Source organism: Nyctibius grandis, chromosome 4 (assembly GCF_013368605.1).
Source record: "Nyctibius grandis isolate bNycGra1 chromosome 4, bNycGra1.pri, whole genome shotgun sequence".
Lineage (NCBI taxonomy): Eukaryota > Metazoa > Chordata > Aves > Nyctibiiformes > Nyctibiidae > Nyctibius > Nyctibius grandis.
The window spans coordinates 63,646,603-63,673,348 of NC_090661.1; the positions used below are offsets into that span (position 1 = coordinate 63,646,603).

A 26,746-nucleotide genomic window follows, 5' to 3' on the forward strand; every position below is an offset into this window, starting at 1 on the left:
TTAATATCCTGTCTGGTCAAAAGGTACTAGGGAAAAAAGTCATAAAAAGTTTGAAAACAAGAGCCAAAACAACTTTTTATTTCATTTTCATTTCACTTCGGTGGACCCCTGTCTTCTTCTTGTTATTATTCAGCTCAGCTAAGTCACTTGCACAAGCGCGGTACAGCTGATGGAAACCAGGTGAGTGAAGGGTTAGTGGAGAGAAAGGTTGAGCAGGATCAACATCACTGATGGTGATCCCAGGAGTGAGGGCAGACATATTATGGAAGTAGTCTGAGGTTCAAACGAGGACTGGATGAAGGAGTTAGTTAGGTTCTAAACACGAAGGTGGCAGATACAGTTAGGGTGAAAAGCTGCTCTCCTGTTCCTTCCATCCCGTTGGTTGCTGAATATATCAGAAAAGTCCTGAACCACTTAAAAAAATATAAAAAAGACCCAAAACACACCCCACAAAACCTCAAACTGCTTGATAACTTTATTTTTGGGTAACAGCTGGTTTGTTTGTTCCTTCTGCCCACGGCAAACAGAGAGAGCCTTAGCTGGCTGCTCCAGCAGACTGTCATCCTCCCCACCAGCCGTCGGAGATCAGCCACTCACGCTATTCAAGCCCACATTTTAGCTGAGTATTTAAAAGCCAGTTTTCCTCCTAGTCTTTCTGAGATCATATTTATTCCACTCTGGACTAGAAATGGAAACTTTGCACGAGCCACTTTAAGAATAGGTCAGTATCCTCTAGCAGACAAAGCCTTATTTAACTACAAAGAAGGAAAACTAGCTTTTCAGTTACCCTTTTTTGAGTTGTGTGATTATTCCGTTTTGTGATCGTACTCAAGTTCATGTTTAGGCAAGTTGGTCTAAATTAGCACCTTTCATTGCATTTAGCAGAGCTACTTCCATTTGTAGCTGAGGCCAGATAAGGATCTACTGAATTGATTCTTAAAAGTCTACCTCTTACTTCAAACATACAATCTAATCTCCATTTTCCATATAGCTCTTTGTTAGAAAAAATGTCCCAATATAAGCACAACCCATCATTACAGTGCCTGTGGTACAACAGATGGTGTTTGCAAAATTAAGGGAATGATATAAGCACCAAATTATTAGGAGAAGGCACAACCAATTCATGGGAAATGCATACACTTTAGCTCCAAATTTAGTGGTGAGAAGAATCTGTTGCACATCAGAGATGAAAAGAAAGGACAAAAATAATGAAACAAATTGCATAGTACTGGACTGTTAAATATTATTACCCTACCAGGAGACCAAAGTAAGTAGTATTAAGAGCTGGCTATGTGTGGCTTTCTATAAATGGAAAGCACATGGTTTAAAGAAAACCATAGTCACTTAAAGTTATCAAGTTTATGTAAGTAAAGAAAACATATACAATAGAGTCTTAAGAGCAAGTTTCTCTAAGAATAAAGCAGACCACAAATGGTTCAGTAATTCCCAAGGAGCTGCTTGGGGCTGATTGTGCTATTTAAGCCATGTGTCTCGTAGGTTACTAATGTGAGCAACAGCCTGCCTGCTGCATTTTAAATTACCAGCCACTGCCAGCCCATTGTTTTATGTGATTCCCCCTCTGAATAGATATATTTATTCATAAATAGCTGGCTGTTCCATGAGTCTCCCTTTGTGGAACTCACTAAATAGTGTATTTCTTTAGTCAAATCTCACCAAACAAGCCCCATACAAGCTTCTGTGAGCTTCATTCAGACATATCAACCGTAGGTCAGTATCGACCTGTGAAGCCTGAAAGAGGGTCAAAAATCAGTCACTAAATGTTGCAGATGCTCACCAGACCTCTGTCAAAAGCAGAAGGGCTACGACGGTGTTTGAAGCAGCAGGACGGATAACGCTCCAGCTTGAGACAGGCTCCTCTCCAGGTTGAAGGTTCTGATTGAAAACTGCCCTCGGGAACATAGCTCAGTTTGCCATAGGTTAGTGTCACAGCAATGGCACCAGCACAGTCCAAAACTGACCGCATGCTGTAAAATGCTGTTATCTGAGGTAATTTCCTACACTACAGGTCTCACTGACTTCACAAAAAAAAGCAGACTTTCAGCAAATGAACACCCCCAGTGAAAGAATGGATGCGCTGCGGAGATGACCTGGTTGCACTCCACAAATGCCACCAGAGCTGAGCATATTTAAGCCAGCAACAAGTGACCTCCATGGTGTTAGTGTTGTAGGTAGCAGTGGTGTCAATGAAGCAGAGACATTGGGGCAGAGGATCTGACCATGATCTCCCTCTCTGTGCAAGGGCAATGAGCACCATGCTGAGCCAACTTACCAGGAACAATGCCAGAGTGCCCAAGAGCAAGAGGGCACCTCTCCATCACATAACTCACCAGGCAGAGGGATAAAGGCAAGAAGGAGGATCCATTCCTCTTTTAATAATAAGCATTATAGTTATTCTGAGGACTGGAAGGTGATGAAGCAATCACAGTAGTGACAGGGTGCTGCCAGCTGATGTTTGTTATGCTGTAACACCGCACTCAAATCCGAAAATTTCATTGTGCAACACCACCCTCAGCCATGGGATCATACCAGGGTAAAAAGTTCAGATGAAGAGCCTCACAGCCTGCACTGAAAGAACAGGAATATCACAGGGCTGGCAAGAGTAAGGATTAATGCCTATTTTTTCTCTCTTTCACTTGTGTCCTGTGTTTGAACAAGGGTTGAAGGCTTCGTAAGATGAAGACTTCAGCATACAGTGAATTTCTGAGTAGAGTTATTACCTCTGGTGCCTGGAGCAAAAGTGCCTCTTGGGATGTTTGACAGGATGTAATGTCTGACTTGATGATGGAAACAAAAGAAGTCCTCTCTATGGCAGATTTAGTCCCCTGAATTTACTGATAATGCACTCTCCTCCAATAAATCAAAGTTCCACTTCACCCACTCAGATGTCTGTTCTGTACACTGCTGACATACACGGAAATCCAAACCTCCCATAAAAGTAAAAGAAAATGCAAATTATGGTCTGGTAAACAAAGAGAGACTTCAGAAGAGGGGGAAGAGCCTTGGTTTACATTTAAAATGAACTCTCTGAAACACAGTTACAGAGTGAGAGAGATGTAAAGAGGTGCTGACGCAGGGTAGTTCTGTGCTGAGACTTTGATATGGGGGTTAGTTTGCACTCTGGTAAATCCTCCTTGTCTTTCCCCTTGCAGCCCAACAAACTCACTGTAGAGAACTCGCATTCAGTGCAAGGTCACCCTGAAGGGATCTCCCCCTCCCATGCCTCCCAGTAATACGTATCAAAATGTCATTCTGGCCTTCAGGAAACAAAAAATCTCTCTATCAGAGCACAGGGTGTGTGTGATCCAGGTGGCTGGGTGGAGGCATCTGCGTCAGAGCTTCATGATAAGGGGAGAGGAACAGGCACCTCCAGGACAGGACTCTGCTGCTGCTGACAGAGAATTTAAATTAGGGTAAATGAATTGCCCCTAAAAGCACTTGTTTGTCCCCCTTGACTGTGGTGGGAGGCTGAGGTCATGTGCTGAGGTCATGTACTGAGGTGGGGGTATCTGCATGGCAGTGAATGTCAGAGCAGATGAATCCTCACTTTGCAGTTAGTGAGAGAAAGTTTTTTCTGGAGGGGCAGGAAATCCTACACCGGGTGAAAGCGCTCGTGCTTTTACTCCATCCAGATGAGTGTGGATTTGCTGCTGACTTTTGCCAGATGGCTGAAATGAAGAGGAGTTGAAATGAAGCTGGACCTTTTGCAGCTTTTCCTGTTTAGGTTGGTGAGCATGGGAAGAAGCAGGAGAGGGAGGAAGGGGGAGGGAGGGAGGGAGGGAGGGGATGCTGCCTTTACAGCACAATAACCCATGTGTGATAAGATGGTGGGAATAAAACAGAAGTCCTGGTTCATGCCTAGTTCCCCTGCTAGTGCAGCACAGTACTCAACCCCCCGCAGCCTGTGGTTCCCAAGGCAGCTGAATCTGATGTGCACCCAGCAGTGAAACCACGGACACTGGCTCCTTAGGCCAGTCCAGTCCCACGCAGAAGGGGACCCAGTCCACGTGTCTTCTCAACCACTCAGATACCTGATCTAAGGTAGCCACCTTGGCTCCCTGGAGAAAGCCTGTCAGGGGGCTATTAGCTCACCTGCTTTAGGGCTCTTAGGATGGGATAACTGCTATCTGGGACTGCCTACGCCTCTTCTGGCTGCTTATTCACCCCATTTGCTAAGGAGGATAAATTCCTCTAAATGAAACTCAGCAAAATACCGAGAGCAGTTTGAATCCCCCTCACTGTTCAAAGCAGATTGAGGGCAAGTGTAGCCCATCAACCCACAACACAGCAATCCCTGCTTGGCAGGGAAACCCTCTGTTCCTTCCTCTCTCCCCAGCCCTTGCAGGGAGCCCGGGAGGTGACCGGAGCTCCCCAGTGCTCAGTGAGGGGTTTCTGGAGCTGGAAGCCCAAACAAACAGGACCAATTGAAGGAAACCAGTCTGTGCCAATGTATCCTGGGGTCTCGGCTCTCCCTAAATCAGCAGCCTGTACAGTCAGCCACAGCCTGCCTGCACATTCGTATATATCAAACCCAAATGAAATGTTGACAGAAGAGCTGAGTTTCATGCACTAATTCAAGAAGGTGCCCGGGTGAAGGGATGTCAAATTAAAGTGCCTCCTTCCTCCACCTCCCCAATTCACCCAGCTCCCCCATTCCAGCAGCAAAATGGAGCACTGTGAGCCTCCTATAACACAGGGCAGGGTGTGCAGGAGCCAAGGCGATATGTGGGCTCAGAGTGAAGGCCAGGCACGGACAGACAAAATGCAAAACCCCCGTCCCCTCCACACACTTGCTTTGCATGGGTGAGGAGCTGTCGTGCGTGACATATGAGAGCTGCAAAGCAGGCAGGCCAGCACTGCGGCAAGGGTCACTGCTATTTTGATGGCTGCAAGATGCTCTAATTATAGTGTTGGGAAGGCTGGAAGCTGCCAGATTTGATACGGGAATAATATGGCACAAGACCTGTGGAGTAAAGACACTTGTTGTTTTGTTCTTAGTTGCTTAACTCAGGGACAAAGCCTTTGAGGAAGGAAAAGCAACTTTAAGGTTATAATTGAGCCCCAGGAATCCTGAATATATATATAATTAGACACAGAAAAAAATCAAGGCAGCCTTGTGTTTATTGCACTGGCTCCGTCTCCCATGCTTTTGGCACTGTGTTTTTTTCAGCTGAGCTTCAGCCAGTTGATTGGGCTGTTAAATATCCTTTACCAGGATAAACAGCTGAGGAAGCCCTGCGGCTCACTCAAGCACAGTGCCTGTGGTGGGTGTTGTTCTTCCAGAGGGTTCAGGCAAGTACATGGCTTTATATATACTGTGATATTCCTCTCTGCTACTTCCTCCATATTCTGCTCTGCCTAACTGCAAAACTTTCACAGGGTGGCTTTTTGGTGTTATAGGATTTACAGCAGCATTTCCCACAGTTTTTGTGCCTGATTATTCTTGGCATGCTCTCCCTGGATAGTTGTGAGCTACACAGCCTGCAGAAGACTTCAGTTGAAGCATCTCAGAGCATTCACCTGCCCCAGGTAGCGGGGGATTTCATGGGAGGTGGGATGATGAGCAGTCAGTTGACCCCAGCACTCAGCTCTGCTGCTGGCTTGCTGAATGGCCTTGCGAGAGTCACATTGCAACCTGGTGCCTCAGTTTCCCCTTCTGACAGTTGGGAAAAGCAGCACAGAGACGGTTGGGTGAAACACTCTTGGAGACTTTGATGAACACAGCAATCAGAAATGGCAAATGGATTCCTCGCTATTCCTAATGATCCACTTCCTGACAGTGATGCCCACTACTTCCTGCACCAGCTTTCACCATGCCTTACTGCTGTGGTGTCTCCCAAACTGCTTTAGAGATACTCGTGCCCTCACAACATACCTCCACCGCTCCTGTGCTTCAGCAACCTCTCCTCCGACTATCTTTTTCTGAAGCTCAGTGGAGCATATTACCTTCATTTTCTTTCTTTTTTTTTTCCCCTGGAGATCCTCCCCTGTTAAATACCAGCTGCTGGTTTCAGTTTGGGCAGCCTGGCACGCTCTCTCCTCCCCTCACCTGTGCCCACAGCAGCGGTCAGGGCATTGCCTGCTCCTCCTGGCCAGCTGTAAGCCCAGCGGCACCAAAGGGCTGGCTAGACTGTGAGTGCATCAAGTGTCAAATCAATCAGTGATTTTTCCCCAGCTATTCCTGCCTAGGAGAGAGGGTATTTATTTCTCATTTTTTTCTGTAGTTATGCAAACATTTGCACCATGCACTGTGATGATTTTTTTTTTTTTTAAATTTGAGCAATAGGAAAGAGCTGAGAACCAGTATCTAGTGTAATGCCAAAGCACTGGAGAAGAATCAAGGACACATTTTGATCTATTTGCTGTACAATTACTCCACAAGCAGAGAGTCACCTAAAATCAGAGACGCTGTAAACAGTATACTGTAAATATAGCTAAAATCAAATATACTGATATCTTTTAATTTTAGTGGGTTTGACTGGGTTTAGTCAAATCCAGGCCAAATTTATCCCAGATGTAACTCCAGTAACAGCAGTAAACTTTGCACCAGAGAGGAACTCGGTCTATTTTCTCTTCCTTAGTGACAAACAATTTATGGAAAACTGCAAAATTGCTGATGCAAGCACAAGAGAGGGTGCAAATGCACAGCAATCCCCTCTCAGTTGTCTCCATGGCTATAGAGCTTTGTTCCACTCTATTTACAAATTATTAAACATATTGACCACAGCTTCATGTTATGAAATCAAGAAGACAAAGAATCCATTTTTATTACTTTATTAACTTTTTGTATTTAACTTGGTAATAAAACTGCTCAACCGCGTGGCAAAATCTCACTTAAAATTTGCCTTAGCTCCAGGAGCCACACAGGCAAATGCTCCCGTAGTTATCTAAGTTGGTTTCCCAGTAAAAGCTTTGCTCTGCTATCAGATTCTGTTATGCAGTACATAGATCCCTGCTTTACAGCCAGCATCATTTCAGGAGGTAGTTTGAAAGCTTTCGGGCTCTCCCAGTGATTGCTTTGCTTTTCTTTCACAGCAATTACAGTTCCTGCATTTAATTTCAATGGAAACTTTAGTGTTTTAGACCTTGCCCATGTAGCTGAATGCTCATCTCTGGATCTTATTTCCAGTCCTCAGGAGGCCCGGTTTTGATGACCTAGTCTGATTACAGCATCTTTGACAGCTTTAAAGGAATTTGCTCAGGGGAAGGAGACAGCTGCTGCTCTGATGAAGGATTTTTCTGAGCAGGCCTCCCAAACTAGTCATGTCAGTATGAGATGCTGCCTACGTTTTTCATCATGACCAACAGGTACGTCTAAAAAAGGTTTTGTGTTCTTGCCTGCATAAGCCAGTGCGGAGAGAGCCTCTATCATAAAACTGCTTAACTTACTTCTGTCAAAGCTCTGCAGCTTCTTGGCTTCTTTTCCCTAATGTTGTATATTCAGACTCTCTGGAAACTATGGGCCAGATCTTTAGTATGGTGTGAACTGTCATTGCTCCTTCAGTTTATACAGACTTCAGGGCAGGAACAGTCTCTTAGTCAGTGTCTGTAGCTCTTATACAGTCCTGGTCTTAAACAAGACTTATGAAAATGAGCATATTATTTATGATCAATAATAACCATTATTAGGAGCTGCAATAAAATCTCTTAGCAGATTTTTTAGAATTGAATCAATATAAAAACAATATGATAACCTGTTCCTCTAGAGCCTGTTTTGCCATTAATGTTGAAAACAAGGCAGACATTTCAGACCCCAGACAACCCACTTTACCTCCAGAAAGGAGGTCTGACCTGCTTAACATTGTGTGGATCAGGAAAGCTCTATGTTCCCTTCCTAATGCCATTCTCAAACTCAGGAATTAACCTCCATTTTGCTCGTATAAAGCACATAGAGTGAATGAGTCATTATTCAGATGGGAATATTTCACAATAAAAAGGTTTTGACAAATATCTCAGTTTACAAAGTTCTATATATGCATCCTGGAGCAGCTGCTTTACTTTCTGGGAAGCAAATAAAGCAAAGATTTCAGATAGGAGGGGTTTGGCTGCACATGCTCAGGGCCAGAGCTACTACTGCATGGACTGTTGAGCAGAGCCAAGATCTGGGGGAATTCATCCTCAAGACACCCCCAGTTTGTAAAAGAGATTTCTGTGTAAGCAAGTGGCTCGAAGGACTGAGGATGCCTGGTAAACTGGAGCTCTAGCTTCTCCTCTCCAGAGCCAGCCCATTTCTACCACTACATGCTGCACCAAAATCTGACTCTGAACTGACAAGTAAAGGTGACAATCACCAGTGCCACCTGCTCCAAATTCTCCAAATTCCCTTTCTTTTTCCTCCTTTATACTGCTTATTTATGCTGCACATTCCCAGAAAAAAAAGGATGTGGTGCCACTTTGCTGTCCTGTGGGTGTTTGATCTCTATTTGGTAAACGCAAAGGAACTGAAGGTATCCTTTCTGAAATAGCAGAGGGGAGCACAAAACAGATAGTGTATCATGGCCATGCAAATCCACCAGCTTTGATTAGCTTGGAACTTACTTGGTCTCCTTATTCAACACTGGTGCTGGCTCACACCAGATCCTCCTGAGAGACGTGACAGAGTGGTGGCTCCAGGATCCACCTTCCTTTGGGTTAGTTTGAGGAAAACCTCTCCTCTTCTAGTCTCAGATGTGCTTTTTGTACATTTTAGCCAAGTGGCATGTTTTGCATCCAAGGAAAATTTGTTGACCTCAAGAAAGCATGTCTTTCTCGATACACTCACGTATCTGAAATGGGAGAGGCACTCAGCACCTGGTTCACCCATCACTCTCTGGTAGCAGGCTGCAGCCAGATCTGCAGCATTTGCTGCCACAGTGACAAATGCCAGGTAAAGTCACCCAGCACAGCCTGAAGGAACACAGGCTGGAGGAGCAGGTGGGGAGTAGGCTCGCCACCACTGCTTAGAAATGGGAACTGGGTGTCGTGCAGAGGTGGGTGGATGTGAGGAAAGTTCATTTAAAGAGAAGTGTGAAACAGACAGATAATTTATTCACTCGTGTACTGCAACCAGAGTATATTATTCAGAAGATTATGCTGTGTGTCAGTGCATCAGGAGTGCCAAAATGCTGGAAATTCACCTGTTGTAGTATGCTAGTGGTAGCAGACAAGGCAATGGGAATGTGACAGGTGAAATTACTTGGCCTTTTGGCAGAAGCCAGTAAAGCCATAGCGCAAGAGAGTGGAGTGCCAAAGTTACAGTCAGATTGTGCCCCTCAGAGTAACGTTACTTTAACCAGAGGAAGACAGAAATTATTGCTCTAGTCAGACAAGAAACTCAATATCTGTTTTGGGATCAACAGTACTTTGCCCCAGTCTTTGTGTTTCATAGTACTTCATCAAAGAGCAAATCCATTACACATGCACTAAGAAATTTCCATTCACTGTAATATTTTTGCAGGGGTGTAAGTAGAAAGGCAGCCTGACGCAAAGTGCCCTAACAGAGATAAGTTTTGCTCATTTAACAGAGATCTATCAGTCCCATAGGTGTGAGCAGCAAAGGTGAAATCCTGCCTGGGTTCCACATGCAGAACTCTTCACTGGATTCAGTGGCATCCCTGATTGTGGAGTGGGGAGCAACCAGGTGTCCTTTTACTTTCTTTTGGAAAAGTTGTACAAAAATAGACTTGTAAACAAAATATGTCAGTCAAACAGAAGGCAACTTTTCTATAAAGAAGTCTCATAGTGTCCCTTGCTAATAATTTTTTATTTGAACTGTTAAATATGTCCATCAAAGAAGCTGAGACTATTTCCCAGCTCTGGCACTATCCATGCAGCAAGTGACAAATCTTGCCACAACCAGGAGTGTCAGGAAAAGGAGTTCTAGTTCAACAGCCTCAAGGGAGTCACAGAAGCAGGAGAGGTCTTCTTCGGGGAAGGAGGAGTGGTGGCATCACCTTTCCATCATCTTCACTTTAGAGCAGGAAAGAGCCTTTTGGCCCAGTATTCTCCAAAAGGGATCTAATTTTTTCCAGCTCTCCAAAACACAGAGAGAAATGCTAACACTAGGTAGAGAGCATAAGAACACTCCAGTCTCAATGCTTCTCCCAGAAATTCTTGCTAGAGTGGGTATGATGCATGAAAGAGAGAATGCAAAACAGTGAACCAGCTCTCTGTGCCCAGAAGTTTTGCCTCTATCAGGGAACAGCCACACAGCCAGAATCATATGATAGACCAAGAGTTCAGTTTAAATTCTCCTCCCTTCAGACGCTATTAATTCACTATCTCCGTAGCTGTCCTGTGAAGCTAATTCCTTGCCTTTGCATTTGTCTAGCTTTAAAAGAAAAGGCAATGTAATTTCCATTGTTTCATTGAGGAGACTGATTAAAAGGCTCATACATTTGAGATGATGAAAAATATGCTGATGCAAACACTCCACATCAGAAAAAGCACATTTGTTGAAACAGAGATGGTTCTAACCAACATATTAATTTAAGCTGAGAGGTTTCCTAGTCCCGGACCAAATTTTCTATAAGAATGAAGGAGAGAGAAGGCGGGGGAAAGAGAGAGAGAAGTGACTGTTACAAGGCAGCTAGCAACAAGCTGCCTCCTCATGGCATCTCATTTTAAGGATCTGATCCAAACCTTCCAGGGATCAGAGCTGGTTCCCAGTTCCACACTCTCCAGTGAAAGCCCATCTTGCTCTCAACTACACCACTCTAAGACACAAATTGCCCTGGCGTGAGCAGGTCCCTCCGACACTCCTGCTGGCATCCGAAGGATGCTCTGCTTTGGAACAAAAGCACAACTTAAATCTTCATCTTGCCTGCGCAAAACCTAACATTTTCAGCCTGACTTATCTGTATATCCTCATGTGTACAAGCTTTCTTTGATGTGCTGCCTGAATTTTCCCTTCCTTTGTTTCCTCGCCTCAGCTTAAACTGAGATGCGATTGAATATAGGCTCCAGAAGCACTCGGCCAGTTTGGAAATTGTACCAATTACTCTTTGTTAAACCTACTTGTTTTACTCTGAAAATACCAGCCTCCAGGGCTTAGAGAGGTGGAGGAGAGCGACTTACACACTAATTAGAAGAAATTAAATCCAGAACAAATATTGGCATTAATAGACTTAACATTAATGTAAAGTAGCTGCCAATGACAGCAGGATTGGCTGCTTGCTTTTTATATTCTTCGTCATCCAGTATCACCGTCCAAACTCTTTCCAATTCATGCATATTTTACTCATTTGGGCTTTTCTCACTCCTCAATCTGCTCTTTTTCTCCATTTTTCTGTTCTTCTTTCATGTCATTAATCTAATCCCCTTCCAAGGTGACACTGTAAATGGAGCTCAAGAGCATTTACATCAGTGCCTTCAAATCACGCCTGCATCTAAGTGCTTTATGATTCCTTTGGCTTCTTCCCATTGCCATAAGTCCCACTTGCTGTCCTTCTCAGTACCACTGTGGTATTAACGGCTACCAGGTTTCTAAAATCCATTAAGGACAGTTGGTGGCTCGCAGAAGACAACAGGAACCTTTTGATATCTGGGATTTAGACAAGGCAGATAATCCTCTTTTTAGACTATACCCTGCAGTCATTCTAGCCTGAATTCTCCTCAGGCCAAAATTCACCTGAGGAAACGAAGAATCATTACAGAAAGCCCCAAACAACACGAGAGCACAAAGTGATTACTGCTAAAATGTAATTCCTGAAGATAATTCTATTTTGGCTGTTTCTGATGGTTTTCCTTTTCATGCCTTTTTTTTGCCTCCCTTTCTGTTTTATGCCAGCTCAGCCATCCACTTGCTGGCAGTGGGTTCATCTTTCTCATTCATCTCATAGCTGGTGGCAGCCCTGGCATCAACAGCAGCCTGGATGATTTAAGCAGAGGTTCCAGTTCCACTCCTTTCTGTTCCTAAAATACGATGAGCATGTGATAAAAGCTGACTCAGAATGACCTCACTCACTGCAGCCCTGTCCATCTCCTCCATTCCACATCAACAGGACTGGCTGATGTGGAAACAGTGAGCCAACAGCAGATATTAGCATTTGGTTACTTGGTAACTCTTATTCAATCAATACATCCTTTACATTTTAGATCCCAGTGGCAGGATGAACAGAACTAATTAGAAAACCTCAGGTGGAATAAATCTAATGGCTTATGGGGCATTTCCAAAATAAAAATGCATCTTGAATCACAAATAATAGCCTGGCTGTAATCTCAGGAGTCTAATTATGAAATGGATGTGGAATCATTCTGTAATTATTTAGAAAGTTCATTTCAGCAGCCCAGAAGTTCTCTCCATGTTTACTGTATATCATCACAAGTACTCTGTGGTTATTTGTAACATCTACTTGGAAAGACGCATGAACAAGAGAGGCAATTTTAAGAAATGGAGAGGGATCCGTGTCTTTTATAAGTCAAGGGATTCATGCCAGGGATGAATTGAGATCAAGTTCCTCAGCAGAGTTAAATCATTTCTAGCCAGTCCCAATAGAGCAGAAATCACACTGCCCTGCAGTGAGGATGTTGTCACTACAATGCAAAACCCTACTACACATTCTGCTCATTGTGTATGTCTTTGCCTTAGAGAAGAACTCAGTTCAAAACCAGTACAAACCCCTGCATGCTGTGGATTTGAAACTGGTGTCACGGCTCCAGGAAGATGATCATCACTCAGAAGTACCTGCTATATCCAGAAACAAAGCCAGGGCTCTGCCTTCAGAAATGAGTTCTGTTGTGCTGGATCAGATGGCACACGTGGTATTACCATGCCTAATCTGATTTTTGCAAACAGTAGCAATCCAGGCCTGCAGTTCCTGGATGGATGGCCCCAGGTCTGCCTACCTGCATCAAAGGGGAGCTTATAGATCTGTGTGATCCTGAAAACTTCCAGCACAGGGTAGTAACATATAAAGGGTGAAGAGAAGGTCTCACTGGGAGGATAACCTTGTGGGTCCCTCATGAAGCACCACAGGGACTGTTGGTGTCGTGCTTTGTGCTGACCACAGTGCCATTCCTTGGGGGCAAATGCACCTGGGTATGCAGGTCACTGGGCATCACAGGAATTAACAAATATACAGAAAGGAAAACTGATTGCTTTCAGCCTAGCTACTTACACACACCAAGAGTTATCAGACCATCTTCCCATTCATTGCTCTGTCTCCATTGTGCTCTGTTTCTGATTTTTTTTTTCCCCAATTCTACAAAAATGTCCCATTTTGGAGTGACCATCAGATGAGAGATTAACAGTGACCCCTCTAGTCATGGAATACATATGGAAACACACAGTTCAAAGGGCTGATTTTTCTCTTGAGGTTGGGATTTATACAGTGCTTTCCTCCCTGGAAGATATGAGGAGCAGAAATGGTGCCATACGACACCTCATGGGTGTCCCACACCTTTCAGCAGTAAATCTGTTTCTCCGGAGGCAGAAAAAGGAAGGCGGCACACAGCTAATTATGTTCTGTGGGGCAATTTGCCTTTTTATTTCCTGAGGTATTCCCTGACTGGTGGAAAAATCACTCCTGGCAAACACAAAACTTACCTTGCTGCCAAAAGGCGCATCTCTAAATTATTAATCGAGAGCACACAGAACCACGAAAGGTGGAATATTGAACAAAGGCTCAATTGACACTCTCGAATTTGAAGATGATATGGAAGACTCCCTTCTAATTTATTTATTCCTTTTCTGTTCTGTTATCCTGATATGCTGCTTCCAGTTACCACTGCACCCTGCACTGTATGGTATTACGTGATTTTGTTTTCAGATTGTTGGAGATAAAGTTACTTCATTATTAATATATATGCACTGTGCGTATCCATAAATATTGAATATATACGTGCGTGTAAGCCTACTGGAAGTGTTAATAGTTAAGATAAACTAAGTCCATTATCGCAATGAGTGACTACTTCTATGACCCTATTTGCAATAAAACCAGATTCAATGATATGAGAAAATTGCTAGGTTTCAAAATAATTGAACCAGGCCAGACAAATCCCCACAAAGGCATCATTTACAAAGTACTTTGCTTGTCTAAAATATTTATTCCCACAGAAGGAAATGGAAAAAGGGTTCATATGGTTACACAGCTATCCTCTGAGCGTAAAATTGTTTTATCATGTTATGTTTATTTCCTAGACATCTTCCATTGGGGTATTGCAGGAAAATACTGGCTGTGCAGTTAGTTCCTTTGTGTGGACTGTTCATATTTATTCACTGGGAAGTCAATCATGTTTTGTTCAGTCTTGTTTTGTTTTTCCGCTGAGCAAACACTTAAGCAACCCTTTTCTTGTAAAAACTTATTTGCATATACAATGTGAGCTATTCAAAGTCGGCACTACACAGATAGTTGAAATGTCTTTGCTTTCCCTCCTATGTACCATGGGAAGTAATGGAGTTCTTCCTGAAAATGCTGGCATTGCTCATTAAGACTGCAGTATATTGTTCGTGCTTAAGGACTCCATCAGTAGTTAGAGATATTTTTAGTTTGTCTTATATTGAAAGCCTGGATAGATTTTTACTATTAAATGTTCACAGCAAAATGCTTCCAAGCCATCTACAGACAAAGAATTACTCCTAGCAATTATCCACTGAATAAATCTGAATAATGAATAAGTTCACAAAAGTCACTATCTATTTGTGAACAATTAGCTGAAAGAAATAGAGGTGACACTCATCAGCTAAATAATTCATTTATGAATTCTTTGTCCAGCTTTGCTTCTGACATATGCTGCCTGAAATGAGATCAAAGCTTAGATAAAAAATTGCTTTTAAAAGAAGGGCAATGTTAAAGGAAATTCTTACAGCTTCCAAAGCAGAAATTATCCCACTATTGTAACCATCATTTATTACCAGTGATTTCAGAGGCTAGTGAAGTTATTTTCCTGGAATCCTTCACTTCATGCATTAAACTGTATTTTATTCTTAATGTATATCCCATTTTAGGTTGTTAAACTGCAATCAAAAGCACTTAGTAGGAATGGATCTCTCCCTGTTATGAGATTTGCACTCCTGACATCTTTATCTGCTGGAACTTGAGTGCCCAGGTAACTACTAATTATTCAAGCATTTACAACCATTACTATCAGAATAATTAACACATTATGGATAAAAGTGAGAACGGCACTACGAAATGATCTTTCTAGCATTTGGATAACAATCTTTCACTAGAACATTTATAAGCTCCCTACTTATTTTCAATCAAATGAACAGAAGGATTGTTTACATTTAAGGGGAATCTAGAACTGAAAAAGGAATGGTTTCTGGCATCAAAAATGAGAAATGTTGTCTCCATATGTCCATTTCTTGAAAACAACCACCCCCCTCCTCAACTTTTCTTCGGAGTTTTTAAAGAAGGTACCAAAAAGTGTCTGATCGATTGTTCAGAAAAGTGTGAGAACTTTCTTTCAGTAAAACCAGATTCAGTGAAAAAGACAGGAACAAGGATTTTCATTCACGTCTAAAAGCTCACGAGCTCACTGCTGCTCTCTGCAGGAGCAAGAGGCTGCAAAAGACCTTTTAAGCACCTTGCTGGATGCCACTAATAAAATAAAATGAGACAATTCACATATAGAGAAAGTGAAGGCTAGATGAAGACTAGAGTTTGGATCTTTCCTTTTCCCACCTACACCAGTTTTCCAGGCCAAAGCAGGCAAATAAATTCCTTCTTATATTAATTAGTAACAAGTGATTAACACAATGGGAGCAAGGAGGAACCAGAGGAGAAGCTAGGGACCATGGTTTGAAAGGCTTTGGCACCTTTCTGCCTAGGATATACTAAGAGCGAAGTTTTGAAGAATGCCTTTTTCTCACCAATAGCTCAGCTTAGGTATCCCAGAATAACTGCTGTGAAACACTTGCAGGACACACCAGAGAGGGGATTTTGAGAGCGTTTCACAAGCCCTGCATCTGTGAGCCGTTAGCAGCATGAGGAAAAACCCTCCATCACTCCAATGTACAAGAAGCAGAAGGTAAGGTGACTCTCTCCAGGCAGCTTTTAGATATGGTGCATTCAGTGAAGAGCCCCTGTGTTTTTCTCCATGCTGACACTGCTTTCATGGCTGGAAAGGGAAGGGCTTGAAGACAGCAGCCATTGCAAGCCCTGCAGACCTGTGCAGAGGCTGAGCTGCGGGAGGGCAGCACGGCTCAAGGGGGCTGCTGACCCCACATCAGCTGCACATGCCTTTCCTGCTCTACTGGCCCAGTTTTCTCTGGGGGAGGATCTCAATGCTTCCCATCTACTCACCCACTCCCAAAATCCCTGAAAGGAAGATTAAAATAGTGAAGCCCACAGAGCTGCTGTGCCTTCTGGTTCCTAGTGCCAATGTAAGCATCTTGCAACCCTCACTCCACAGGGTAAGTACAAAACGAGGGCCCCAGTCTGAGCATGCCAAGGGACAATCCATCCAACCACCTGGAAAATAACACAAAACTGGAGTACTTTAGGCATGTCATAGCAAATAAATAGCTCCAGGAAAAGAACAACAAAAAAATCTCAAGCTTGTGCTTGTAGAGACAGTAAACCACCATATTTCAGCAGTCATGGCAGGTATTTCTGCCTGGAAATTGTATATTTGATGATGACCAGCCTTCAGCATTTGACAAGGGGCTGTTAAAGCCTCTTGAACAGTAAATCACCTCTCTTCCTATCAATAATCTTATTATAATATCTGTAGAAATGTCTGATGTTAAAATCCCACTTTATTACTATAATAATGGATCTAATTTGTAAAACATATAAAGAGAGGTCATAACTGTACTGGAGAGAGATATATGTGATCCCATTACATCTATATCATTTCATGGTGGCTTTACCCACATGTTATGAATGGGAAAAGGTTTAAAAGCAATCCCACTTGCAAGATTTTTGAGATTGGGAATGGCTTCTGGAAAGGAGATCAACATGATCACAGAAATGCAGCAACCATTACAAAAAGAAAAGCCCTGACTTCACATTTACATATATAAACATGTAGGTGTTTATCTGTGATTTGCTCTGTTCAGCCCCTTTCCAGTTGCCAGGAAAGCCCTGCTTTCCAGCTGCACAATCAGTATTATCACTATGTGCTATTTTTGGCTGTTGAGTACATTTCAAGTAACGTCATCCTTCCCAAACCAACACTGGTATGAAGGGTGGAAACTCTTCTTTCCACTCCTCTGTCATTTGCTGCTGTTCCCATCTGCTCAGTGGCACTGCCTGCTCAGTCCTTGCTGCAGAGGGATCTCCAGACACTTTCCCCTAGTGCTTCTCATTTTATTGAGCAAGTAGCTTTCCAACCAAAGCTTCATGTTGGAGGCTTCATGTTGGCATCCAGAGTACATGTCCCAAATATGTCCAGACCCACTTTCTGATCCTAGTGCAGAGGAGCTACCGGTAAGTAATCTCTTGATGGGCAATAGAATCCTTGTGTCCAACACCCGGAGCTTTTCACGAATGGGTTGTTTTTAAGGGCATATAATTTCCCGACTAGCACTTTGGTAAGTTTCCAGCTCTTGTCACGGTGTATGTTAACACCGGGTTTCTGTCTGAGGGGAAAATGCATAATTTTTTCCTGACACTGTGTAACTTTGATTTCTATAAGTTGTTAAAGTCTAGTAAATATTGTAAATGTCACTTCATTTTTAAGGTCTTCCTTGTCTAGGTGCTACCCAACCAGCTAGTTGTTTAATGTTTTTCTCTTCTGATGTGATGTAACTGTTAGCTGTTTGGAAAAGCTCATACGGACAAGTTAGAGTTATAAATCTCTTCAAATATAAGGCTCAGCTTCCTTGGCTGCACCATGGGAGCAGCCCTTCCAGCTAAAGCTATAACCAATGCTAGTCTGAGCTGGGCTTCTTCTGCTGTGTCTTCCTAAACCTGTTTTATTTTACACAGAGTAATTAAATATTCATTATGACACAAAGTGTGGGTGTGTGTGGCTGTAGCAGAGTCATTAGGGTACTCACCTGGTAGATGAGAGACCCTGTTCCCAGTGACTGCTCCAATAAATATTTAAGTATTTCATATTAAGTATTCATTGGAGCAAAGATAGGAGCAGACTTCTCCCACCCCCAAGGGAGCACCCAAACACCAGGCTGTAAAGTCATTCCTTCCTTTTTTCTTTCTTTAGCTCAATGAATATTTAATTATTTGAGGCCAAGCAAGACAGCTTCAGTGGCCGACACCAAGATTCTCTGCTCCCACGTGTGCACCATAGCTCTGATGATGAGGGCATGCACATAAGAGATGTGGGTTCATACTCCTTTGGACTTAGAAAGAAGTTGAATCCAGGTTTCCCATACCCTGGGTGGGTATTCCAGCTTCTGAGCCGCTGAATAAGAAACAGAGCTCCAACACACACTGTCCCCAGTCATGAGACAGAAGTGGTATGGACGCTTGTATGACCCTAAGCTCAGAGAAAGTATCCTTATCAATGATAAGTTAAGCCAAAATCTGTTTTGTAAATCACTCAGGAGAAGATATCAAAGCTCAAGACATTCCTAATTCCATGGCAGTTGCAGATGGCTATGTTATGTGCCTTTGTGAGATTATCCAGAGTGTGATGTGTAGGGAAACCTACTTATCTTCCGTACTCTGGGGTCTGACCCCCACAGACTGTAGTTAATGGATTTAATCCTGCCTCTGCAGCCCAAGGAGGGGGTGTATGAAATGGTGAGTAGAGCAAGGGTATCTGAGTCTAAAAATGGGCAAAAATAGCAGGCATTGAGGAATAGAAAGATTAAAACAGGAAGAAAAACATGGAGGAAGGAGTGTGTAATCACTGAGTGGGGAAATGACACAAGGGGAAAAAAAGGAGCAGGGACAGTGACCAGAAGGCGCAAACAGACCACCTAAGAAATAATACCCTTTACCTATCAGAGGAACAGAGGGAAGGGGGAGAAAGGGTTAGAGATGATGACTTCGATCTTAAAGTATAAATAAAATGTGGAGAACCTCTGCCACCCACTTAGGTCTTTGAAAATTTGCCATCTGCTCTCCACTTTCAGAGGACAATGAGTGTCTCTGAACCAAGATGCTTTGGATTCACTTTGAGGAGTTGACTGTGGGACCATTCCTATGCAGAAGAGGGACTTATTACTATTATTGCAGCTCTGTTTCTTGTCATTTGGCAGAATCCAGAGCAATCTGATTCTATTATCAAAGACTGAGTGTGGCTTCCAAGCGAAAACCAGAGCAACAACATAATTGTGATATTGAAGTGCAAACAAATTACCTTCTCATACCCATCCGGACAGTGTCCAAACCCGAGACTGCTGCATAGTCTCAGTTGTTGAAGTGGCAACACTGCGTTCAGAATGGAGCTGCTTAGCTCAGAAGAAGATTTCAACGGTGCTCCAAATGATATTGTTCATATATTCCCTATCACATTTATGTCTGTCTACCCAAGGGCTGTTGAGCAGCCACCTTCAATAACTGTTCACTCCGATTTAGAGAAATCCTTTCTGAACACTTTGCTGTCTGTTACTTTAACCAACCTTTTTCTTGAGAAGACAGCTTTAGAGTACTGAAGATCTATGACAATGAAGGAATATCCATATTATCTTGCTATAAATATTACAGTGGTCTGACTATAAATGTCAAAACAGATCCGTTTCATATCATGTCCTTTGAGGGACATAGTAACATAGCCACAAAAGCTCAAAGCTTCAACCAGATGCATTACTCCAGTTTGAATAGCCATGTGTTTTGTGTTTTGATCAACTCTTTAGACTGATGACAATAGCTATCCTCCTTCAATACTGAGGAAAAGGCCACCTGTGGACCAAGCTGTGGGGGAAAAGCGGAAAGCAGAGAGAAGGGTTCGATTTCGTGAACCAGAAGAAGTCATTGAACATGGTACGCTCAAGTTATTAAGCCTTTTGGCATGACCTTTCTAGCTTTTTAACATTCACCCTATCTGTCCACGTCAGCTTCCCCCTCTGATAAAGTTATTTGTGATTTTGAGCTCAGTGTGGAGCAGAGGACAGACAATTTTTGCTCTGTGCTTTGCAGAATTGTATCATCTGGTCCATTTGCCTGCCTGCCCTCAGAGGAGACAGGCTTCTGCATCACGTTAGAGCAGCCTCAGGGTTGTTCTTGCGGTGAACTCCTGAGTCAGCCCCCACAGGGATCATTGTAGACCACGGGTTTGGCTCAGCCCCAGGTCTACCCGAGAACAATGCTTCCACTCATAGAAAAGCATCCCAGATGAAATTTAAACACGTTTATGTCATTCTGGGTAACTAGGATGCAATGGCGGGGAGGGAGCCAACCCTTTCATGTTTCTGAGCAGCATGCATGCCACAGGATGCAATAGTAAAGGTCTGAGCCTGGCTGACCAACCGGGGCTAAAGCAGCCCAGATGTAACCATTTCTGCCAATGAGGGCACCCAGGGAATGATACAGCTAACACAACCTCTGGTCTTTCATTCTTAAGCCAAAATAACAGTTTGCAGGTAGGTCAACCGGGAGTCACCTTAAGCAGCGGTCTAGCACAGGATCCAGTTTGCACTCTGCATGTGCTGTATACAATTCATAACCAAATAAAAACTGCTGCTTCATTCTGACTTTCACAAACTGACCCAAGTAAGAAAAGTTTGGTAGGGGAAAAATTATTGGTAGGAAACTAAAACTGTATGGTTTTGATATGTCAGTCAGTAAAAACACAGGTAACAGAATGGTAAAATTTCTATGTCAGCCATCTGTTTGGACTGCTTCTCAGCTTCTAAAAACAAGGCTTGGCATCCACTACTGTGTTTGTATACAGACATTGTGTTGGTTTTGCCACACGTTGTTTCTGGTGCCTCCTAATGCAGGAGTGAAATCTGTTTCTTGATAAGGTTGTTGTCACAGCCTGGGCTTTCCCAGCGAAACTGAACTCCTGGGAAGACTCAGCGAGTCAGCCCTAAATTCTCCAAAGCTAATCTGACTGATCAGGAGCAGGATATTGATGAGATGTAACACCTCCCTCAGCTCCCTGCCAGGGTCCATACCCCACATCAGCACTGGTAACCCTGAAGTCAGTCCAGCTCATGGGACCTGGTTCATCTCTCACTGGCTCTGAATTCAGCACAGCCATGCTTGAGCTCCAGGGAGCTGCAAGGACGGAGAAGACTCTGACTCTTTTCCATGAAAACATGAGAAATGTCCTGACCCATAATTAGTATTCTGTGTTGCAAACAGCTTGTGACAATTTGCTGTTTGTCCATGCAAATGTTTTAATGTAGAGGCTGGTAAGATGAAGGTTGCTGGCATCACTGAAATTTTTCCTTTCTCTGGATTTTTCATCCTGGATTGCGTTTGGGTCCCGGCTGCCCAGTGGAGGCAGTTCTAGGTTATTGTTGGATGAAAGTTGCCTCTGACAGTGAGCTTTGCTTTCTTAACTTTCATCCTTCTCTCAGCCTGCTGGTCTACATCCTTTCCCTTCTAGAAATGGTGTGGAATAGAGAGGTCTTTTTTGCAAGCGCTGACTCCTGCCATCCCTGCAACAGTAACAATCTCTGTCTCTGAAATGCCTCAAACAATAATTTTTTTCTCACTTTTCTGAAGTGCACCTATATCTGCATGTTTGCATGGAGTAGGTAGATCCTCATTGGGCATAAATCTGTACAGATAAAAGTGGTATAAAAGGTAGCCCAGCATCTCTAAGGCAACAGGCAATTTCAGAGGCACTGCTTGGTGCTTGCTCTCTTATTTATCTGCTGCAAAGAGGACTTTCCAGGCATGTAAGAACATTTTCATTCTGTTTTCTAGCCATTTCCTGCTGTGACTACATAGTGGGTAAGTTGAAGTTTCACATTATAACTGTGAGCCCTCCATGGCACTAACCTGAGTTTGCTTTGCGGCTGCTGGGATGCGCTGTGCAAATACATCCTCCGTATACAAAGCATTTTGTACTGTCAGTGGTTGTTGATTTTTCTTCTCAGCATACGAAGCACAAGGAGTTGATGAGGTCTGGTGCAGTATTTTAAACAAGACATCTAGTAAGACAAATAGTGGAAACAAAAATGAAATCCCTGAGGCTATTTTTAATTTAAATATAATTAATATATTTTATGGCAATAGAATAGGTACAGGTTTTTCACTAAGATATGCAGGCGAAGCACCCCAAGCGAAGCAATAGTTCTCCCTGCTGACTTTCATATGTGGGGAAGAGACAATTCATTTATATGCTGGCAGCAGGGTAGGAATAATAAAAATAATCTGTTTTTTCTTTTTTTGTTTGCAAGGATATTCGAGGCCAACCAGCCTCACAGACCCCCAAGTAAATGTGTGTATCTGGATGTTGTTATGATGGTGAACATTTCTAGAGGCCCCAGCCAACATCCAGCTGCTGCTGTATGCAATGCAGTAAGGGGGAATGGGCACATACATACATGTATGTATACACACACACATGCACAGACACACAGAGCCATAGTGCTGGGAGGCCAAAATGAAACAAATGTCCCCATATCCCCTAGTTGTTGCTATTGCCCAGGAAGAGGGGTTGTACACTCATGCCAATGGCAGCACCAGCTGAGGCAGTTATTGGGCTAGGAACACAGTATTATAGGCAGAAAAGAGCCAGGTGGAAAAGGCAAGACCAAATATCCCTCAGGTGACAGTGGCAATCTGTGTCCAAGGGAGGAACTGAACCAAAATCCCCTGTATCCCGGTCCAGTGCTTTTCTCAGATGAGTTGCCTTTTTCTTAGACTAGGCACATGGCTAGGGCTGAGTGTGCTCTTCCAACAAACAATTCAACTAACAAATTTAAGCATTAATTTTCTGTTTCTGATCTAGAAAAGAGCAGACTTACATTTAAGCACATACTTGTAGAAATGTGCTGAAGCTGTTGTGAGCATAGCTCATCACTATTTTGTGGATGGCATTATTCTCCCACATTACTTTCTGTTCCTGAACTGAACATACTCCCTAATCTTGAGGACATAAGGAAAAGCCAAGTTTGCATTTGAGATCACCCAGAAATTTCACATGGAAAGTAACTTTCACAAGACTGAAAAAGGTTATAAGCACTTCATAGAAAAGGACTGATGTAAAAAGCTCTTTAGGTTTCACAGAAAAGTTTCACTGTTACCAGCTATGCTTGTCAGCCAGGCCCCATGCTTTGAAAGGCTGGTGGTCACACAGTCGAGAACTGTATCATGTGGTGTGGGAGATCACACAAGGGAAATACTAACTTCCAAATCACAAACCTCTGCAAAAGCAGAAAGTGGTAATTCCCTGGCTAAATACCTTCATATAAACCACTCATAGAATAATGCCAAATAAACAAATTTATAAAAATTGAAGTCTGCTCATGGATAATTTGCAAACAGAAAGAAGGGCTAAATTCAAATGTATAAATTATTTGCTGCAAATAACTCACTCAGATCTATTATGGGACATTGATTTGGTTTCTGGTTAGCTATTAAATGACTGCCTATTAACATTTTACCTTTTCCCCATACACTTTTTGATACATTTTTATGCGTTTCTTGCTTGGTTTTATGACTTTTACCTTCCTCTCTGTACATCTGTATGACAGTTTAATTGACTGCTGTGTACTCCAGGGCTCATAGTAGAAGCTAATTTAAATATGTTACAGCTAATGTTGGCCCTTTACCCATAATAATACACACCACATTTTTATCTCCTTATTGATTATGTGCATAAGGAAAATAGCTGCACACTGAGGGCTTTTATTCAGGCGTGAATTTGGCTTTATACTGCATGCTTAATACTCAAAGTGCTTTGTAAAATAATACCGATTGTGCAATGGCCTTGCAGTCAAACAGAGCAGTCAGATCTGAATCAAACTGGATCCCCAAGGCCCGTGATGGATACACACATGCAAGATCTGGGGTACAGATGTTGGTGAGCTAAATGTAGCCCATTGATTTCCACGTGTGTACTGTGCCTGATCTATGGCACTTTAAACATCCTTGAACTGTATTTTAAAGGCAAGTGTTGAGGATGTTCCAGTGTAATTAGCACACCTAGCACTTAGAGAGAGGTTAAACCTGCCACAGCTTTCTAAACATGCCTCTCAGTTAATAGAGCTGTCTTGGTTCTTACTGTAATTAACAGGAGCCCCAAAGAAGCAGAGTAACAAAAAAAAAAAAAAGGACAGAAATCTAGATCTTCTGTCTTTTATAAAATATTTGTGAGCATTAATTAGACGAGGTAGCTTAATATTCTCCTAGCATTTAACCTAACACTTAGCTTTAGGTAATCCTGTTCTTATTGTATATAATTGAACTCTTTAAATGCTCCATTAGGTGAGATCTTTTATACTCACCACCCTCCATCGGGAGGTGTGACTCACTATCACTTAACTGATGCCTACGGAACTACTCAAAACCAAAGCCCTGTGTTCCCTGCTATTCCCAGAACTGTGGGACAAAGGCATCAGCAGGGGGTCAAATTTGGGAAGTGTTTAAGATGACACTCAAATAATACTGCTTTATTTTTTCTCCTCTTCACCGTTCAGTAGATGACAGGTCATCATCTGGATTGTCTGTGCTCCTGTGGCTCTCATTTTGTGCAGTACTGATCCTGGCTGTGAGTCTCTACTACACCAGCATGAAGCAAGACGTCAAAGTCCTGGAGGAGTTTCAATCCCAACTTGTTATCTTTTTTCTTCAGATAAGACACGTTGCTCAGAAATGCTGGACTTGGTTTACGAGGCAGTAGCAATGATGTCCTTCGGCCTGACAGACATCTCAGAGCACTGCTAACCAGCATGCAGCAGCGCAAAGCTCTCAGTCTACTCCAGCCACATGCAGGGAACACGCGAGGATCCCACCTCAAAGAGCAAGAAAACCACCCTTGTTGTGCACTGTCCAGCAGCCCCTTGTTCTCCTTTCTTTTTTTTTTTTTCACATTACTGGTCAATCATAGTAGCACCTAGAGGTCCTATCAAACTCATGCTTCATCATCCTGAACAGCAAACAAGTACCTGAATTTTGTCCCCCAAAGAGCTTATAAACTGCTGATATGAGGCGCAGAAGTAGAGAGAGAAATACATTGAACTGTGCAGGCAGCAGCAAACTCTGAATAAAAGTCTCCCGAGTCTCAGGTCAAGGCTTTAAATACCAAACCATCTTTCTCCTCAAGTCTCCTAAGAGTTATTCTGCAAAAGTTGAAATAAAGCTGAGCTATTGCACAAACACTGCTCTGGTGGCCAAGCTGCTATATTTATACACCTGAAATGTTTATTAGTAAAATCACAGCAAATGGCTTTCTTTTCCCTTCAACATTTTTTCCTCCATGGGCAAAAGCTGTTTCTTAATGCTTTATTTGACTCCCAAGTGTGAAAAAGAACATGAAAACTCATTTAAACAGTAAATAGTTTATTTGCCTAACATAATAAATAGCAGCATTGAATCCCAGGCTAATTGTCAAATCAGTAGTTTAATCCTCTGGGTTTGATTCAGTCCATAAACCCTATGAGTTGAGCTTACAAGATTTATGATAGTGCTTGTATTCAGTCAGAGGTTATGCATTCATGCCTGGGTGTTCAAGGCCTTATATAACAGTAATACAGACTGTTTATGAAGGTGTGGGAGGCAAAGCCCCATTATCCCTCCATTGTCCCACCACAGTATGCACCTCTCTGAAGGGATTCTTTTTAATGGAGACCATGCAATAAACGAGGAACGGTGCCCTGGGTGTCTGAGAGGAGAACAAGCAAGTGCAAGCTTATGAGCTTCAGCTATGTTTTCTTCCTAGACAAAACCAGTACAATCAGATTTTTAGGCCTTAGATTCTGGTCAAGTAACACCTGAAGTGTGCTTGGGTTTATTTGGTATGATAAGATTGACATCAGAACCTGTACAAGCTGAAGAAAAGGAAAAAAAAAAAGATAAAGAAAACACTGCAGCGAAGATGGAAGAGATGCCTTGGCTCAAACTCCCCTGCCATTGCAACCCAGGAAAAATGGTGCTTCATTTTTAATTGTTTTTCTCTACAAAAGAGGGCCATACCTCTCTGCCCAAACAATCTTCTTCCAAGCAGTCCAAGAACTTTAACCAGCCAGAGGATAAACAGAAACACATTACGCAGCCTTCTCTCAAGAGGAGAGTGGGCAGCAACTTGATTGAGGATGAGTCAAAAAAATTGCAGTCAGAGATGGAGAGAAGTGACTTCAGCGGCCCTTCTCATGCTTTTCCTAAGATGCCGAAGGCCACAGCAATTGCATTCGACACGCTGCCGGTCTGGGACAAAGGAGGAGCGTTTAGCTCAGTGGCTCTTTGTGCAAATCGCTCATGTACCCCATATCAGAGGCTAAGTTTCACTGCTGCTTCCCTTCCCTCTCCCCCATCTCAGCCCTGCTGTTTAGGTAATAAAGAAGAAAGGTTTTAAACTTGTGTACTGATGAATCTTTGATGAAAGGGTTGGATTAGTGCATGCATGGGGCAAGGGGTCATTACAACTTCTGTTTTCATTTTTAATGTTTATGATCTTTTTAATGTTCATGTTAAAACTCTTTGGCAAATTAGTTGTCTTCCTTTTTTTGATGTAGACTGACACGTCCTCCCATCACGTAGCAACTAACCCCTTCAAAACAGGAGCCTTTTCTGAAGGGGTGGTTCCCTCACTGCAAGTCATGGCACGTTGCAACAAGAAAGCAAAACCTGAGATGACAAGAGCAGAGCAATCTCAAGAGCGAGAGCAGTAGAGTGAACCCTTCCAGAATGTTAGCATCCTGGTTTTGGTGACTTTAAAACAAGCCAGAGGGTTAAGGTAAAACAGGAACTCCTATTAGGACTGTGAGGGAAGATGA

The 26,746-nt window shown here is 42.9% G+C and overlaps 1 protein-coding gene across 6 annotated transcripts; it reads left to right on the forward strand.

The window, feature by feature from the left end:
• Window positions 1-3,687: 3,687 nt before the first annotated feature.
• Window positions 3,688-26,313, forward strand: C4H14orf180 (chromosome 4 C14orf180 homolog). Of its 6 annotated transcripts, none has more exons than XM_068399137.1 (7): window positions 3,688-3,742; window positions 7,148-7,326; window positions 14,945-15,045; window positions 15,862-15,969; window positions 19,709-19,835; window positions 21,732-21,758; window positions 24,452-26,313. In XM_068399137.1, exons 4-7 carry the CDS (start codon window positions 15,952-15,954, stop codon window positions 24,652-24,654), a joined length of 375 nt encoding a protein of 124 aa, XP_068255238.1. In that variant the 5' UTR covers window positions 3,688-3,742; window positions 7,148-7,326; window positions 14,945-15,045; window positions 15,862-15,951; the 3' UTR covers window positions 24,655-26,313. The 6 variants fall into 6 exon arrangements, with proteins under 6 accessions (XP_068255238.1, XP_068255237.1, XP_068255239.1 ...); XM_068399136.1 differs by lacking the exon at window positions 3,688-3,742 and adding an exon at window positions 5,241-5,310; XM_068399138.1 differs by lacking the exons at window positions 3,688-3,742; window positions 7,148-7,326; window positions 14,945-15,045; window positions 15,862-15,969 and adding an exon at window positions 17,226-17,372 and having other exon boundaries at window positions 24,452-24,522; window positions 24,607-26,313.
• The last annotated feature ends 433 nt before the right edge of the window (window positions 26,314-26,746 follow it).

Bases quoted from the DNA above. Each gene is read 5' to 3' on its own strand.
- C4H14orf180 (XM_068399134.1), top strand. From the start codon at position 17,286: ATGTTGGAGGCTTCATGTTGGCATCCAGAGTACATGTCCCAAATATGT. The intron at 19,836-21,731 runs GTACGCTCAAGT...TCTGTTTTCTAG, and splicing joins AGAAGAAGTCATTGAACATG to CCATTTCCTGCTGTGACTAC. The intron at 21,759-24,451 runs GTAAGTTGAAGT...TTCACCGTTCAG, and splicing joins CTGCTGTGACTACATAGTGG to TAGATGACAGGTCATCATCT.